This window comes from Tamandua tetradactyla, chromosome 1, assembly GCF_023851605.1.
Source record: "Tamandua tetradactyla isolate mTamTet1 chromosome 1, mTamTet1.pri, whole genome shotgun sequence".
NCBI lineage: Eukaryota > Metazoa > Chordata > Mammalia > Pilosa > Myrmecophagidae > Tamandua > Tamandua tetradactyla.
In genome coordinates this window covers 121253445-121272562 of record NC_135327.1, presented here as the reverse complement: position 1 = coordinate 121272562, position 19118 = coordinate 121253445, and the positions used below count along the sequence as shown (strand labels likewise).

Genomic DNA, 19118 nt, shown 5'->3' with positions numbered 1-19118 from the left:
AGCTGTACAAGATCAGCTTGTAACAGATAGGGTTATTCTTTTTAAACAGCTATCAGAATAAATGTTTCAGTTATAAGTATCTTTGCCACCTGCACTAAAATGCTATCATGGCCTTCAAATAAAATATTCACTGCAGTAAAGGTGAATATTTCTGATATTTTACAAGATGTAGACCAAGTAAAGATGTTGATTCTCTTGTTGAGCTGCACTCTTGGAGAGGTCTCGAGTTGAAATCCATCTCTACCTTTCATCCGCTGATGCTAGTTCTGCTTTCCGAAGCAAACAGAAGAGAGTTTATGTCTTTTAATCTTCTCAAACTAAACATTTCCAGACCCTTTGAGGATACCACCAATGACAGGATTTCCAGACCCCTCACCATCCCTGCAGAGACTGTTCTGGAAGTTGTCTAATTTGTCAACGTCTCTCTTTAAATGTGACAGCCAGAAATGGACACAATACTACACATGTGGTTGATTAGAGCAGAGTGCTATTAATTTTTGTGACATATGGACACTATACGATTACCAGAGCCTAAATTTGAATTCTTTTCTCTTTTTTTTTTCTTTTGCAGACACATCATGCCGCTGGTTCGTATTAATCTTCTTTTTCCACAAGAACTGACACCATACAAAGTTACCTCCTTCCTTCCACACCAATGAATTATGATGCATTCACCACTATAAAATATCTTTTTGGTTTCAGCATAGCAGTGCAGCCCATTTTTTAAACCAGCTGAACTCTAAATTCTGTTAAATATGTGTAACAGCTATTCCTTTTCAAACCATCCATGGATTTTAAAGCAAGCCTTCTAGATTTCCATCAAAGTCATTCATTAAAATGTTGAATAAGAGAAGGCCAAGGGCAAAGCCATGTGATCCTCCGCCAGGGACGGCTCCCTGACCCAAACCCAGTAGCCTGCACTCTTCGGCCGGTACTGATTCAGCCTGCCTCACATTCAAAGAGCAGTCCTGCTCATTAGTCCACACACCGTCTTATATATAGAGTACCCTGCAATCTTCACAAATGCTTTGCTGAGAAACAAGATTCACTTATTTTTCAACATAAAGTGTAAAAAAAAAAAAATCTACACATATTAAAATTATAGTTGTGTAAAAAATAGGTATGCACATGGGACAAAGATTAGAAGGGTATTAATGGAAGTGTTTATCGCTGTATCAGACTTTGGAGAAATTTTTTTCTTTACTCAATACTGTCTTTAATATAGATACACTGTTTAAAAAATTTATCTGGGAATTTTGCTTAGAGAGAAGTTTGCTTTGAGCAGTGCATGTGAAATAGCTTTAAGAACACTAACTTGTCATTGATTCTTCCAAACTAGAAACCCCAACCAGAAAAATATTCATTTGAAAAGACTTGTTGAATGCACCCTTTGGGTCCCTACTGAACACAGTTTCTTCTTTTTGGCACTGCTGCCTTAGGCTTGATATTTCTGGAAATCAGGGAGATAGCAGACTGCAGAATGAGATACTGAAGTTTAGAAAAAGCCTGGATGTATACGTGTTCGCACGCATATGTAACTGTCCATCTATACATCCTTTTGTCTTTCTGTTGTGCCTGTCTCTCTGTTAGAGAGACGGGGAAAGGATGGAAAGAAAAAAAGTCACCATGTCAATACTTCTGTGAATCTCTGGACTCAAACAGAGAAAAGTGTAAAGAAGCTGTCCCCTCTGCCCCAGCACTTTCTAATGGACACATAAACCCTTACCATCTATTCACCTAGTCGCTTGCTTTTTATACTAAGAGTAGGAAAGAACATCAGTGATAGAATTTGCATTTTGGTGTTTGGAACAGAGATTGTGTAAGGGTAAGTTTTAAGAAAAGGGGGCAGGTAGAAGGGTGGACAATTAGCAATAAAGAAAAAAAAGTGGCTCTCCATTTTAGTAGAAAATGCGATCTATAAATACTGCACTTACTGGAATTCCAAACAAGATGAGTATTTGACTTGAGAGCTGCTCACAGGTCAGTGCTTAAGCATTTCATGTACACTATATTTATCAGTGGTAAAACTAATCTTAGAAACTATACGCATATTATTTGTATCTTACTGAGGCTGCCTCTCACCAGTTTTCTCTAGTGCTGCTTGATATTTTCAACACCTATGAGACAAGGGAAAATTTCACTCTGCTTAGAAATATAATTTGTCCACAACACTAGAAGTTGAGCTAAGTATATAAGGTAAATCAACAACTTTTAGATTAAGGAAAAACTGTTATAAAAATAGATAAAATGACCAAATACAAAGTCCAGTTACTACCTGACAACTGAAAATTCTACTTTGCTCAGAAATAAATTTTCCCTACCACACTAGAAGTTAAATTCATGTGGTAAATGAGAAACTTAATAGAGCCACAGCAAACAGTCATTAAAAATGGATAAAATGTCCAAAGAAAGTCCAGTTATTATTTGGCAAATGAAAATTCTACCTTGTTTACAATTTCCCACCATACTAGAAGTTAAATGTAGGTGATAAATGAGCAGCGTTATAGATTCATGGCAAACTCACAAAAATGGGCATTTTAATGCCCAAATACAAAGTTCAGTTATTATTTGATAAAATAATTAATGTACATTAGCACCTCTTTTGTTTTGCATGTAATCTTGTTCAAAATGGGTAAGAAATACTCAACATTTGAAAAAACATCTGAGGAAATAAAAAATTCATTTATGATAAAAGTATTTATCTAATGTACTTCATTTCTTGAGGGGGTAGGTTTTTGTTTTTTTTAATGTTGTTCTGCTGGTTTATACAACAAAAACTTATCTACAATATATGTTTAGTAATACGTTTCTGTTTTTAATAGTTTTGTTGGTTTTGATAATCTGAAAACCCTGTCTAAGGATATTGATTGTTTTTCCTTAGAAAATGATATTTCTAAGCAAAGTGGAAATTTGTTCATATGTAGAGGAATAAAAAACACAAAGAAATATACCAAAATGATAGTTATATATATGTTAGAATAGTGACATCAGAGGTAATTTTCAGTCTTCTATTTTTTAAATGTTGATGTACTAGGTTGTTTATTTAAAATTTAAATTAGAAAATTTAATGATTATTATTTACTCTAAAAAATGTACAAATTTAACATTATTTGACATTTAATACTCCTTGGGAAGAAAATAATTGAGAATTAATTTGATCCCACTTTTAAGTTTTAGAAATTAGACGTATGTGACAGAAGATATATATTATTTAGGTACATGTACACAGATAAAGTCTTGACTCGGAAATGTTTACTGGAGGCTCTATAAGGGTGATGTGGTTATAGATGATCTTGATTTTCTTTTCTACAGTTCCTGGTCTTCTTCCCTTGAATTTTGTACAATGAGTAGGAATTATTTTATTATGAGAAAATAACATAAAGCCTTTAAGGAAAAAAGCCTAGTTAGCATTTTGAAATTAAGAAAAAAAAACAAATTTGTTCAAACTTGTTCAAACTTTTAAAAGTCTTTTGGGATAGATTTTTCTAACTTGAATTTTCTCTATTCTGCTTTTTAATGTTATTTTTGGAAAAAAATCTACCCATCAATAACTATGTGAAATAATTTTTTTATATTAAAAAAAATTACTAAGAACTTGGCAGGCTGGAGGCACCACCACAATACTCCTCATACATAAGGAATTCTGACATTATTATGTTGCAGAAGAGAGGGTAAACATTTTAAAGGTTAAATTAAAAGGCACTTCTAAAAACCATAATCGTGTTCACCCAACTTCTTAGGAAATGTCTTTCATTGTCTGAAGTCTGTAATTCATTCATATTTCTCATGGTCAAGATTTTATTTCTAATAAAAAGTAATTCTCAGTAAAAAAAAATGTGTTCAAGTTTTGTTTATTCCTAGAAAGTCTCACTTTAAGGGCGATTTCTGTCATTAGCTACACTGAGTGAAATTCTTATTTATCCCTTATGTATATAAAATAACCTGTGCATTGTTATTAACATAAGCTCAATTTTAGCCTTCAAATACGAACGTGTTTCCTTCGTGTTTCAGGAATGTCACCCGATTGTAGGCAATTTGGTTTTCCATTGTAACTTAAACTTGTTTTACCAGGATTATCAACAGATTGTCAGTTTTCTCAGCGCTAACACTTCGCGGGGCTTACAGGGAAATCCGCGTTAAGTTGCATCCTTCCTCATCAGTGTTTTAGGGTCTTGTAGACCATGGCAATTTTCTCTAACGTAAGACGTATATGTTTATATGTATAAATGCATGCAAATATTTGTGGCCGAATCTCGGCAACATATTTGAAAGGATTAAACGTGCGGTTACCCGGACTAAATGAGTCCATTCAATCCTACAAGATTTAGAAAAATATAACGTTGCAGGGAGAGCGAGATCTCGGCGTAAATTTCTTAATCATCACCAAAATGCCTGTAGCTGGCGTCTCCAAAGCCCGCCAAGCACACTGGAGGCATCCACAGCTGTTTTTAATAGTTTTTGCTTTCTTGAAATAATGCACTTGGGGGGGGGGGGGCAAATGATTCCGTCTGCGGCGTCTCGGGTCCCCAGGCGGGGTTAACCCTGGCCTGAACGCCCGGTTTCGCTCCTAGCATTTCATGATTCCGGTTCCCTGCTCCGTAAAACCTATGAAAACGGGGTTTTCCGCCGCCGAGAAATGCGCTTAAGAAGAGGGGGGAAATTAGTGTTTCATATGTGGCATTTTAGTGTTTTCTGTCGATCCGATTCAAGAAAATGAAAACAGATGTTTATGTAAAAGGAGACGCAGATTGACACCCATTTCCTATCACTCGCATCGCCGCCGCAGAGCCGGGATCGCCGGATAACGCGCGAGAGGAAAATGGGCAACGACCCCCGGCTCTTTGCCGCAGGGACCCCGAGAGGCCCCCGCGGGGGCGCTGGGATGGGGTCGGGTGGGGTGGGGCGTGTTGGGAAAGGAAACTGGAGATGGAATATTTGTGCGCGCCAGGCCGGGAGGAGCGCGCGGGGGCGGCGAGAAGAAAAGGCCAGAGGTCAAGCCTGGGAAGGAACGCGCAGGGCCCGAGAAGTGGGGTGCTGGGCGTCCTGGAGAAGGGGTACCAGTGTAGTCGGGGGCAGCAAGGGGGCTGGCGTCCAGAGGACGCGCCCATACCCGGAACCCGGGTGGGGGTCGGGGAGGCGGAGGCCTGTTGGCCCCAGGACCTCCCGTCGCGCGCGGGCCACTAACCTGTCAGCAGGAAGGTGCCAGTGGTCGCCGGGCTCATCCTGCGTGTCCCCCGTCCCAGTCCCATCCAAGCACAAGGGTCTCCCAGCTCCCACCACCAGGGCAATTGCATTCTTGGCCTGACTAGGCCGTCCGTCCTCGATTCTCCCCTCCCCTCCCTTTCTTCTTTCCTTCCAGCTTGGCCAGTTCAGCATCAGCATCCTGCACCCCCTCCCTAATCCCGTACTCCCTCTAGTGGCGGGCAATGGTAGCGTGCCCATCAACCCCTCCCCCACCATCCCCTCCCCCGCCCCCCTCCGCCCCCCAACCCGCGGAGCACGCTGGGACTTGGCGCCCCCCTCTTCGGCCCTGCCTATATAAGGCACCCAGTCCGCGCTCTCGGTACACGCGCTTCAACTTCGGTTGGTGTGTGTCGAAGAAACCTGACTACGACCTGGGGAGAACAGCGAAGAGGGTCCACCGAGCCTCGCGAAAGGTCCGCTGAGCGGGCTCGCGTCCGGAGCCTCTCCGGGCTGCGGAGCACCCAGCGGAGCTCTCGCTTTGCGCAGGTGTGGGACCCCGTCCTTCCTGTCTTCGCAGAGGGGTCCTCGCGTGGTGAGTATGCGGTGAGGATTTTTGTTTTTTTTTTTTAAGATCACGCTCATTCTGCCTGCTTAACGGGAGCTGCGGGAGATGGAGTAGCGCCCCTGAACGTCTCCACGCAAACCTTGTCACGCCTTCACTGGCTGTACCCCAAAATAGAATGAGGAGACCAAGCCTTCATGGCTTTGGTTTTCAGGAGCCAAGTCCAGATAAGGGCCAAGTCCAAATATGAGCTGCGGACAGACATGAGCTGCAGACGGACATGAGCTACAGATCGATATGTAATTTGCTCATCGAATGCGCTACCAAGTCATGTGTGCTACAAACTAATAGGCGCTTCAAATGCGCTACAAACTGATGAGCGCTTCAGATGCGCTACAACCTGATAAGCGCTTCAAATGCGCTGCACACTGATGCGCTTTTAGTGTGCGATAAACTTAAAAGATGCCGAAGAACATAACTGATTTGCTACAAAAGCGCTTCAAATGCTCTACAAACCAGTATGATCTGCAGAGATACATGGGCAGCAGACTGAAGATTGATTTGCGCTTTAAATGCGCTACGAAATCAGAGCTGCCGAAGATTAGCACTACAAAAGCTCTGCAGAAATGATACCGTGAACACTACAAATGCGTGCTTCATTGCGCTACAAACCATATGAAATGCAGAGGTACATGAGCTGCAGCACAATTTGTACCTAAAACCGCTACAAAGTGGTAACAGCTGCAGATGTACACAAGCTGCAAGCTGATATGCACTAGTAATAAAACCAGCTGTATAGGGACAGCAACAAGAATGAGACTACCGTTTATTTTAGAAGGGGGCCCCACCCTTTGTTTCTAACACACCTTTTGGAATGGCTCCCACTATATTTTTTCTGCAGGACGGTTCTCTGCATGACGGTGTTGTTAGACAAAATGGAGCCCCGGGTAAAAAAAAATGTGTTTAACATTCTACTCGCACTATTCCTGCAATAGCAGTGTAGTGGAAACGTGCCGACTTGAGTGTAAAAGGGAATCTTGCGGTGGTGGCAGAACGGGCTGCCTGCCTAGTTGCACTTGATTGAAGTGGCGTTGTAGTTGTAGTGGTGGCGGGAATTGGCGTCCAGCAACAGTTTGTGGAAACTGTTGGTTTCCTGTGTATTGGAGGGTGGAATTGGATATGGGGTGATTGCTCTTGCGATGAGAAATGAATCTGGCTGTTGGTGCCTGATGGGAGGGATTTGGGGGGGAGTACCCTCAGAGAGGCGTGCAGATACTCTGCAGCCCTCTCGCAGCCAGTCTCAGACAGACCCCGCCCACCTTAGCGCGCCTTCTCTGCAGCATCTGCTGCGAGCAGGCTTAGCGCCTCCTCCCTTCCCCAGCGCCTACTCAGCGCGCCTTCCCTGCAGCGCGCCTCCCCTGAGCGCGCCTTCATACCCCACCTCCCGAGGCCCTGCCTCTCGAGCCCTAACTCATTGGTGATGGCTTATTCTGGCCCCGCCTCAAAGCCAGCCTCCTCTGAGGTGGCCTGCCCAGACCCCGCCTCTCCAGTGCCTGGCCCCACCTTGAGCCCACCTCCTCTGGGCTGGTCTATCTGCCCCGCCTTCCCAGAGCCCGCGTGCGCCTGCGCAGAGTGAGGCGCACCCCCCCATCAGGCATCTTCTGTTCCCGCTCCTTGCCTGCCTGAGTCTGGCTGCACCGCCCCTCCCTCCTACGGTTTCTCTGTTACGCCGGTTTTTCCTTTTATCCACTAGTGTTTAATAAATATAAGAATAACAATAAGAATAATTAACAACAATAGTAATTATTCCTTTTGCTTATGAAGTGCTTTCACTATATATTTATGTATGAAGCGTTTTGCATGTAACTAATAACACAATGCCATAATTTAAACTCCCGATAGTGGGTTACGCGTGGCGCTTCTAAGCTGACTTGGCTGGTGCCGCGAAAGGCAAAATCCGACCAAATGTTTTTACTACAGCAAATAAATTCAATTAAACAAATATTTTCACATTTAAGATTTTTAGTCTTTTGAGACACTAGTGGACCGTCATGGTGAGCACTTTGAAAAACGGATGCTTTGGTGGATACAAAATAAGGAACAATCTGACTTGTGTTTCTTAGGAGTTTTTATTAGGTGGCGTGTCGGTGCTGCTGGCTTGGCTCCTGAGCGAGGATGAGGCGTTTATTTGCGTGTCTGTGAAACTGGTTTTTTGGTTCAAACTCTAGAATTTAGCGCATGCTCATGCCTACAGACAGTAAACTATGCCTGGCATGGCACACTTATTCAAATGTGTTTTAAATGACCTGAAGATATTGTTTTATTCAGTGTGCTGCTTGGAGTTTTCAGGAGTTCTCTGGTTCTTGCTCATGTCTGCTTCCTATGGTGCTTTGCTGTCCTGGATTGCCTTTCTTGCCTCGTTTCCTTCACGTTTTACAGGATCTTTAAGAAAATAATTTGTAATAATTTGTTTTTTTAATAAAAAGCAAAAGCTAATTATTTAAATTTTGGGCATGTGGATTATTTAATGATGTGTTGTTATTTAAAATATGTGGAATATAATGTAAAATGGTTACAGTACATAATATAAACTATTTTAGCTATCTTACCTAAAGCCTGGCCCATCTAAACAAATTCATAATTGACTGATACACTACTTAAAAACTTTTTCTAACTGAAATAATACATTAAAAACCTGGTTCCATGAATTATAAACCATGAGCCAGGACCATTGTTTAGGGGTATCTTGAGGGCTTTGGCTCCCCCAAATTTCTGTCACGCCTCAGCCACCCCAAACAAGTATACAATTTATGGAAAACATGTGCTTACCATAATTCCAACTTTAAGTAAATCCCCAGTCCCCCCGGTGCCCCTCCTCTCTGGTAATTCTGTACTTGTGTTTAAAGAGGCCCCAAACAATGGCAAACACATGCATATATTAATAGAATTTGCATTTTACAAGCAGTATACATAATACTAATAAAGAACATTGGACAACACTTGAAAATGTAAAACAACTAATATTTGCTTCATGAAGTGATATTTCTTAATGGGATGTGAGGCAGGTTTTGGCTACTTTTTGCTCTTTGGTGTGTTGGAGAATTGGAAAATTTTACAAGTTATTGTGTGGAGAACCTCTGGCAAAGAGGCAAGGATTAAAATAAATGTACTTAATTCTTGAATATACTAAAACTGAAATCTTTATCATATGTAAGTATGGAGCCTTGGCTTTATGCTGTGTGTCCTTTCTGTTTTCAGGAATGGGTCTCTTGAACTGACCTCTCCAATCCAACCCCTACTGGGGGTGGGGGGATTGAGAAGCCATAGTTCTGTGATTTATATCAAGTCAAAATGCTTCTAGTCCCACACTCACTCTTGCCCCAGTTGCTGTTTAACATTTTATTTATTACTCACAGTTACTGAATTAATGTCTTGTTAACCTACCTGTCCAGTACACTGTTATTTTTAATAGTGAAACCACTCTGTTCTGGGCAGTTATACCTTTTAGGACAGAGTCCCATCTCAAAACACCCAGGTAATGCCTGATATTGGTAAGGTGAGGGGTCCCAAACTGGTGACCTTGTAGGCCAAATAAGGCTCTGAGTGTTTGACTAGGACTGTTTTAAAAAAAAAAAATGTCTTTAGGGGCAGTATGCATTCCCACATTGCTTAGTTTCAGGCCCTCCTTATTATTTTAACCACCCCTGTATTTTCTCAGTTTTAAATTGCCTTCCTGTATATCAAAGACATTTGAAGTTTCGAGCTTTATTAACTGTTTGTTTTCCTAAACAATATAGTGATTGTTTGCTGATTGCCTAATGTATTGCTATTTCTGTCCTATCATTATTTTTTGCAGATGCTAAAACCACAGGCCTGGGCCTCTATAAAGCCCATCCCAGTGGCTGTGACTGACATGTATTTGTTGACCTTCCTGACCTGGGGGCCATGCTGTGAATGATATTCCTAAAGTCTTGCAATTACGCTTTGATTGTCTTAAAATGTCTAGATGACAGAAGTGATACCTGAGTGACACATCCTGTGCTTATTAGATTTAATTTTTAATGGGACATCAAAACTCCTAATTGAATAAATAAAATTGCATTATTTCATGACTATATTGTGACTACTACCAATAAGAATGTCTTTAGGGAGTTGAAAAATGAGACTCAGTGTCACAAGTTATGATATGTTTATTGTGTGTTCTAATTTTTTCTTAAACTTGAATATTTTACCTTGAATGTCAATCTTCATTGTTTTTGCAGCATAAGTTATTAAAGTAATTAAATGGCAGGGTTAAAACTATTAAAATGACCCAGTAATCCCTGTCTCAGAGGCATCCTTTTTGCTGTATAGTCAGTCACTCTTGGAGAGGCCATGCCAGCTGCACAGGCCAAAGGGAAAGTGGCCATGGGTGGTAGAAGTGGGACAGGGGAAGGGCCTAAGGGATTAGAGGGAGTGGGATTAGGAAAGGGGAAGTAGGGGGCACTTCTAAAGTTAGAAATGTAATTTAGGAAGTCTTCTGGTTTTGCGGTGGTGGTGGTTGCTCTGATAACCTGTTATTCTCTCTGAAAAGGTAAACTAGGGTCATGACAATTGGCCAGAGCCCTCCACCCCCACCCCCAATAGATAGGGCTAGTGAATACATGCTTTGTAATTTTAATAGCCCCCCCTTTTTTTCCTTATTGCTTGAAATACTAGTTATTTTCCCCATACCTTTACTGACATTATGTGTAATTTATTTGGTACCCATCTTTGCCTTGAAAGAATTTTGCTTTGCTCCCTCAATGCAAAACTGCTTTTTTAGAGTATGTCAGGATTCTTTTCTAGTTTCTGAAGGTAAGCATGCTGTTGATACAGTTATGTATTGTTGAATCATAATGAAGGGGTGACTTTGGGGAAGAAAGGGGTATTTAGACATCAAAATGTAGGACGCTTTTGGTCATGTTGTCCTCATTGATTAACTTCTTTCTCTTTTTCTTTTGCAGGTTTTAAAAATTGTGAATTTAAGCAATTAAAGCAAAAGGATACTCTGAACACTAAATCTTGTTTGTAGTTATATTGTGCTGCTTTGAATGGCTCTGTTTAAATGCTTTTATCTTCATTTGCAGAAACAAACGGATTTTGAAAACCAGACGGCGAAAGGGTGGTAGAGGAGGCCAAAGTCCAGGCCTCCATCCCCACAGGAGTGAAGCTCTACTTGGGAGGTCTCCTCCCACTCCCACCGTCACCCTGGGGCCCGACTGCCCACCTCCTCCTCCTCCTCCCCCCCCCAACAACCCGTCCTCCTCCTCCTGCTCCAAGCACTGCGGCCAGAAGGGCCAGTACGCCAACCTGACGGAGTGCAAGAGGGATGATCTCTCCGAAGAGATCAACAACCTGCGGGAGAAAGTCATGAAGCAGTCCGAGGAGAACAACAACCTGCAGAGCCAGGTGCAGAAGCTCGCCGAAGAGAACTCCTCTCTTCGTGAGCAAGTGGAGCCCACCCCTCAGGCTGAGGAGGAAGACGACATTGAGCTCCGCGGCGCTGCGGCGGCGGCTGCCCCACCCCCTCCGTGCGAGGAAGAGTGCCCAGAAGACCTCCCGGAGAAGTTTGATGGCAACCCAGACATGCTGGCTCCCTTCATGTCCCAGTGCCAGCTCTTCATGGAAAAGAGCACCAGGGATTTCTCAGTTGATCGTGTCCGCGTCTGCTTCGTGACAAGCATGATGACCGGCCGTGCCGCCCGCTGGGCCTCCGCAAAGCTGGAGCAATCCAATTACCTGATGCACAACTACCCAGCCTTCATGACGGAGATGAAGCACGTCTTCGAAGACCCGCAGAGGCGAGAGGCCGCCAAACGCAAGATCAGACGCCTGCGCCAAGGCATGGGGTCAGTCATCGATTACTGCAACGCTTTCCAGATGATTGCCCAGGACCTGGATTGGAACGAGCCTGCGCTGATTGACCAGTTCCACGAGGGCCTCAGCGACCACATCCAGGAGGAGCTGTCGCACCTGGAAGCTGCCAAGTCGCTGTCTGCGCTGATCGGCCAGTGCATCCACATCGAGAGAAGGCTGGCCAGGGCGGCTGCCGCTCGCATGCAGCGCTCCCCTCCCCGCGCGCTCATGTTGCCGCACACCTCAGGCCACCACCAGGTAGATCCGACTGAGCCCGTGGGAGGCGCCCGCATGCGCCTCACCCAGGAAGAGAAAGAACGGCGCAGAAAGCTGAACCTCTGTCTCTACTGTGGAACAGGAGGCCACTATGCCGACAGCTGTCCTGCCAAAGCCTCAAAGGCTTCGCCGGCGGGAAACTCCCCGGCCCCGCTGTAGAGGGACCTTCAGCGACAGGGCCAGAAATCATAAGGTCCCGACATGATGATGCTTCAACTCCACACTTGCAAGTTATGCTCCAGATTCATCTTCCTGGCAGACACACCTTGTTTGTCCGAGCTATGATCGATTCTGGTGCTTCAGGCAACTTCATTGATCACGAATATGTTGCTCAAAATGGAATTCCTCTAAGAGTTAAGGACTGGCCAATACTCGTGGAAGCAATTGATGGACGCCCCATAGCATCGGGCCCAGTTGTCCATGAAACCCACGACCTGATAGTTGACCTGGGAGATCACCGTGAGGTGCTGTCCTTTGATGTGACTCAGTCTCCATTCTTCCCCGTGGTCCTCGGGGTTCGCTGGCTGAGCACACACGATCCCAACATTACATGGAGCACCCGATCTATCGTCTTTGATTCTGAATATTGCCGATACCACTGCCGGATGTACACGCCTCTTCCGCCATCACCCCCACCACCAGGACCTCAGCCCTCAATTTACTACCCGGTGGATGGATACAGAGTTTACCAGCCGGTGAGGTATTATTATGTCCAGAATGTGTACACTCCAGTGGATGAGCACGTTTACCCAGACCACCGCCTGGTGGACAGCAGTATAGAGATGATACCTGGAGCACACAGTATTCCTAGCGGTCATATCTACTCACTGTCTGAGCCTGAAATGGCAGCTCTCAGAGATTTTGTGGCAAGAAATGTGAAAGATGGGCTAATTACTCCAACAGTTGCACCTAACGGAGCCCAAGTTCTCCAAGTGAAAAGGGGCTGGAAACTGCAAGTTTCTTATGACTGCCGAGCTCCCAACAATTTCACCATCCAGAATCAGTATCCTCGACTCTCGATTCCAAATTTAGAAGACCAAGCTCACCTGGCAACGTACACTGAGTATGTACCTCAAGTACCTGCATACCAAACATACCCGACATACTCACATATGTACCCGACCTACCCAGTAGGATTTGCCTGGTACCCGGTGGGACGAGATGGAAATGGAAGATCATTATACGTCCCTGTTATGATCACTTGGAATCCACATTGGTACCGCCAGCCTCCGGTACCACAGTATCCGCCGCCGCCGCCGCCACCTCCACCGCCGCCGCCGCCACCTCCTTCTTACAGCACCCTGTAAATACAGGATCTCTGCCCTCAAAATTTATTCCTGTTCAGCTTCTCAATTACCGACTGTGTGCTAAACTGGACTGCTTTACCTTCAGGCCATCCTCAAGGTATATCCTCTCTAAATCGGCTGCAGAAGGGCCATCTGGGACTGGCATATACCCGAAAGCACCAAAAGACCTTCAGAAGACCATTTACCAACACATTGTCTCTCACTTGTCCACCTTGACTGCCAATCTAACTAAAATACTTAAATAAGTTTACTTTCCAGCAAATCCTGGAAGCCTAGGTTTTACCTGCTGAAACCTCTTTGTCACCATCTGAATTTTTAGGCTACCAGATGCCCTGTTTAATATTTACAGAGAAGCTGATACAAACACAGGAAATGCTGTTTTCTTTATGGAGGAGGAGGAAAGGAGGAGGACATGACCTTTCTTGAAGTTTCGGTACTCTCTGTACTATACTGGAGGACCGACGCCTTATTAAGGAAGCCTGAGTTATTGGTGCAGTGTGAAACGGCTTCCGTGACCCTCTTGCTGCACCCATAGAAACTTCACCATCTTCAAACTCCACTTTCATGGTTCAGTTAGTTCTCAAGGAGCAGCAACTCTCGACCGGTTCTCCCAGGAGCAGGCAAAACCCTGCAACACAAAACACCTCAGGCCTGAGAAGGAAGTGCCCTCTCAGACGGACTCTTGCATGTTAGGAGTGTGCCTTCACATCCCGGTGCAAATCACATGTACCCAAGGACTCTGACTTTGTCACAACACCTTGCCATCAGCATGCCAGTAATGGCTTTCACAGAACATTAAACCCAGACTGTTGGTGGCTTCAGGTGTGTTGGATGTTTGTGAAATGTTGTGACCACTTCTCAGTTGTGTGCCAAGGCTAAGAGTAGCAAATCAAAAGGAATCCTAAATCCCATACCCAACTCTTAAAGGAGACTCTGAGTTAATGTTACCAACTTGTCATGATGGTTCAGAATGTTCATGAATGTTGTTAATTGGCTGGAAAGCAACCACCTGAAGTTCTTGGAAGCACCTCTCCATGTCTCTGCCCCATATGCATCTGTGCATTCCATCATCAGTTCCTTGCTAGACTGTAGCATTGGCTGCTCAGAAAGAGGGAATGATTTTAGCACCCAGACCACACTCCTGAATGCCTGGGAGGGATGTCTCTATTAAGAAGAGGAAATTAGGGCACTGGACACTGTCTTGAGGATATGGACTTCCTTAGTGAACTTTAGATGCAGCTGGATGACCTGATCTTAATTCTAGGTGTCAATGGATAACCACCTCAAGGGAATCAGAATCCATCTGATGGAAAGGGGTCCCCTCTAGGAAATGGAGCTGACATTAAGCTGTCAATGGATAAAAGGCCTCAAAAGCAACTCAAATGATTCAAAGCAACGGGCAACACAGAGTTGTCCTCAGTTCAGTGACACCCGCTGGTGTCTTCTGGATGCTTTGTGCTAACCTGGGACTGCCTGACTTCCTTTAACCCGGTCCCTTGCTACTACCTTGAACACTGTCTAATCTCTCTGTTTCTGTTTAGTTCTTTACTATTGCCGTTAGCCGTGCTGCAGGATTTGTGTCATCCTTCCTGCCTTGGTTGCTGAGACTCCATTTTGCTGACATGCATGGAGAAGAAAGAGGCAGATCTCAAGGAGCATGTGTTTCACACGTACAGTCTCCAATTGCCAAAATACAGTTTGAGCAGTAGAAAACGACGTGGTGTACATTTCAAATTCCCTGTCATGAAGAGGAGTCTAATGGTGAAGTTTCCATTTTCATCAGCATCATCTTTCACATGTTCATTATCATCCACCCTTATCCTTGCATGCTTAAATAGTTGACTCTTTAGCTGTAGGTCAGTAGTGTCCTTTAACTGTGTTTTAAAATGGTGACTGCTTTCAAAAATTTTTTCCATTGAGTAACAATGTAGTATCCAGTTTTAGTTGCTGAACTAAGTGAAAGTGATAAGTAACGTAGCGTAAAATATTTCTTTACTGTGAACTTCTCTTACAACACTGTGAATGAGAGGCTCCTGAGAACTGGAGTATTTGTATAATAGTTCATCCTGTTCATCTTCAATCGTCATATCATATAATTTCAGCTTTATTGATTGGGCCTCTAAAAATTACCTGAAAGGATATGTAATTGAAAGGAAGTTATGTAATTGGCTACTTATTTAATCCAAAACGACTTTTTTTTTCCTTTTTTTCTTCACTGGAATCAGGAAGCTTGTCAGTCATTCATGTGTTTCATTAGAGTAATTATTTTTAAAATGGTGCATTTGTGCTTCTGGACTTTTTTGAAGTGACACTTCAGTTTACCTCAGATATCAATCCATTCTCCATACATTTGAAATCAAGTTGTTCTGTGTCAGATTTACAGTTGTCAATTGATTTTCAAGCTACAGAGGGCCTAGAAATGGGCCATTTTCTGCAGCCCTGGCATATGCACACGGACATTTGCCACCACTGCAAGCAAAAGCCTGGAGACGTCAACCAATGACAAAAACGGTCAGGGAGAGCATGCTGGTGTGGGTTTCCACCTCACCGACGAAGGTCCTGACCCAAGTTCAGCTCTTTAGTAAAGCTTGTGAATAACTTCTTGGCAGTGTGTACTATGCTCTATTGCTATCTATACTATCTAAAAATGTAGATGTTAAGGATAAGTAATCTTGAATTTATTGTGTTATAGTATCTGAATTTGATTAAGTTTCCTTTTATCATATCGATTTATTTGTTGTTGTTGATCAAATTATTGTTAATTGGGTCCTTTAAATTTTTTTGGCATTTTCCAACAAAAATGCCTTTATTCATAAGAAAGGAAAAAAGCAAAGGAATTAAATTTCTAGCTAAAGAGGTTAGAAAGGGAGCAAAATAAGAGCATGAAGGAGATAGATAAATCAAAACATCAGAATTGTTAAGCAAAGCCAGTAGTCGCCTCTTGGAAACAAATTGGAAAAACTGATATACTATGGGCCCAAGTTTGTAGTATTAATGAATGAAATTTAACAGCTCCAATTGTTATGTGAGTTTGCAGAGAGCTAGCTAAGGTCATCAAGCTAAGATATTGAAACAGGAAGTTGGCATACATTTTTGAAGGGTCAATTTAGTTTGAGCAGTGAGGTATCAGATACTGGAAAATTGAGAGTTTGATTCGATCATGTGAGGTAGTACAGTAAACCTGCAGGAGCACAAAGTCAGAGGGGCCCATGGATGTGGGGCGGTCTGGATTTCTGTTTCAGTTTTCAGGTACCTCGTGGACTCCTGAATTGATCCGGATGTCACCCACCACAGACATTGCGCATCAGATACAATTCCAAGATTGGAAACAGAGGATACCCTGCTAGAAAGACCAGGGCAGAAATGAAGAACGCTAAGATCCATTCTACATTTTCATCTAAAGAGAGAACACACATCTGGTGGGACTGAAAAGTTCTTCGTGGTTGCAGTTTGTAGAGTACTGTCAAATTGGTCTGTGGAAAATTGCATTGTTTATTATTTTGTCATGTAATCTGTTTAAGTAATAGGGGATATATATAATCATAAGTATTTTAGTGGTGGGTGGGACTCTTAAGTAATCTTTAGTGGGTGGGATTAGTTGGAAAGTTAGAATGATATTATGTATTAGATATCTCTATAGGTAGACGTGTATTCACTTGTGATCCTTTACCCTGTAACTGCCCTTCTTAATACAGATTTCAAGTAAACGCAGAGGGAACTGTGGGGAGATCAACTTATTTAGGGCTGTTAAGACATGGAAAAACCCTAGTAGAAGAAAGTTAAAAGATGATTGGATAAAGAATTTAATAGAGGCCGCTTTGCCTTGGGTATTAACTCCAGGGATTGATGTTGTGAGCAAACCTTTAGGGAATCACAGGATGGATAGGTACCCTTTGAAAAATTGTTGTTGGAATGAAATTGATAACGATGGATGGTAATTTTTCTTGAAAGTTATAGGAAAAGATGAATAAGAACCTTTGTTTTTGCCCTTGTTAGTAGCCCTGTCCTTACTACTGCCTCTTCTCCCTAGCCTGGGTCCTCTTACCCACCCCTGGACTACCTCCCTACCCCGCCCCCCACCCCCCTTCAAACTGTGCTCATTTTATTGCTGTATCTCTTTACCTAATATTTCTCTCTATTTACTAATATTGTATTGCTGTTCAATGTAATAAAAATTCAATTAATAAAGATTTAGTGGTTAAGTCAAACCGTATCCTGGTCATTGCAGCATCCACTAGCATTAAAGGAATGGGGCAGGGTGGAGGTGGGAGGGGAGGATAGGTATCAGGGGCTGGGAAGGGTAAAGGGCGGGTGGGCAAGGTGGAAGAGGGTGATGGGTAGGTGGGAAGGATGGGGCTAACAGGGGAAGGTGAAAGAGGGTGGGAGAAAGGGGAGAAAAGGTGGGGGGAGTGGAGAGGGTGGGAGGGAAGGGAAGTAAGGAGGGCGGAGGGAGAGGGGGCGGAATGTCTTAAAAGACACATCAATCAAGCCATCCAGTATCAATTATATCCAAATACAGGGTATTCCTGGGATGGAGCAATGCCAGGTACACTCGGAATACTCCAGGAAATCAACTAAACTACTCCACCTACAAAACTTTGACATATACAATAAAGACACACAATCAATAGCAACTCTAGTGACAAAATGCAATAACAAAATTTGCTATCAATTTTATTTGGAATATTCGAGATTTACTAATAGGAAATTTAAAAATATTAGTGAGGAGAAAAAAGACATACCAAAGAGAACTGTGGGAAAAGTACATGAAGGTGTATGAGAAATTACCATGCAGGTTTATTTTTACATCAATTTAACACTAAAACATCAGTGACAATAAAAGTAACCTAAAGAAAAAAGTGGCAAATGGGGTTCACGATACACTCATCCTACCAGATTTTAAGCGACATATATTAGAAATGTAGAGCAATAAGTTGTATACAGAAAACATTCAGAAAGTGAGCGTATAACAGTACAACAGTTCTGAAGAGTTGCTGGGATCATATGACAGGTGGTCACATAAACTGATTTATTGGGAAGCACACATGGGACATGGTGACTAAATGGGAAGATCTGGGGCTAATGATAGAAACACACAATTACAACTGCCTCTCCTTGGAAACAAGCAGCTCTAAATACTCCATCCAGCCCACAGTTCACAGATTTCATCCTGTGCAGGGTGGTGGGTGGAATTGGTAGATTCAGAGTGAGGGCATTCTGCCAAGAACCATTTGGCTATCAAATGTCTGCTTGGCGGGTTGGTTAAAATTTAAACAGCATGGTGTAAAAGCTGTTAACACAATCACTTTGATAGAAAATTGCAGTATTTTACCTGTCCCTGTTTCATTACTCCTACACTCCTCCCCAACCTGACCCCTATCTCTCTCCAGAATTAGCATGATTAAATAAAACAAGGGGGGAGGGGAACAAAGGTGCTGAATCTCAAGATTATATTAATTTAGGTTATACAGCAGGATCAGAAGACTATTCTAGAAACACTAAATTTATCTCATACAGTAATCAATATTTTAAAACCCTTACCAGTTTTACAAAAGAAGTGGCTTTGAAGAGAGAACATCAACAAAGTCTATTTTGCAACTACTCTAAGAAATGGCAGAGAGAACCCCTCTTATCCAGTGCAGCTGAGGCCGGTAATAACCAAATGAGCTGTTTAAAATTAGGATCACTGCTCCATATTTTAACCTAAAACACCTAAACCTACTTTCATGGCCATTCTTGATAGAGGCCTATGTTTAATAGATGGGAATTTTTTTCTTTTCTTTTTTTTTAATATTTGTTATTGACAAATCTTCACACACATGAAGTCCATATATACATGGTGTATAGTCAGTGACTCGCAATATCATCACAGAGTTGTGTATTCATCACCATGACCAGTTTTAGAACATTTG

At 42.9% G+C, this 19118-nt stretch overlaps 2 protein-coding genes across 6 annotated transcripts in view; one reads left to right on the top strand and one right to left on the bottom strand.

Moving 5' to 3' along the window:
• SGCE (sarcoglycan epsilon) overlaps window positions 1-5399 on the bottom strand; it is an 82023-nt gene extending 76624 nt beyond the window's left edge. For 4 of the 5 annotated variants that reach the window (XM_077123604.1, XM_077123630.1, XM_077123621.1 and 1 more), the window contains exon 1: window positions 5186-5399. In XM_077123604.1, coding sequence (XP_076979719.1) covers window positions 5186-5294 — 109 coding nt within the window. In that variant the 5' untranslated portion in view covers window positions 5295-5399. The remainder of the gene's footprint in view (window positions 1-5185) is intronic. The other variant, XM_077123613.1, reaches the window with a different exon arrangement.
• Window positions 5400-5551: 152 nt separating this feature from the next.
• On the top strand, window positions 5552-17414 carry PEG10 (paternally expressed 10). Its single transcript, XM_077123589.1, is given in 3 exon segments — window positions 5552-5787; window positions 10855-12029; window positions 12032-17414. Coding segments are annotated over 3 exon segments (2355 nt in total). The 5' UTR covers window positions 5552-5782; the 3' UTR covers window positions 13207-17414.
• Window positions 17415-19118: the final 1704 nt, after the last annotated feature.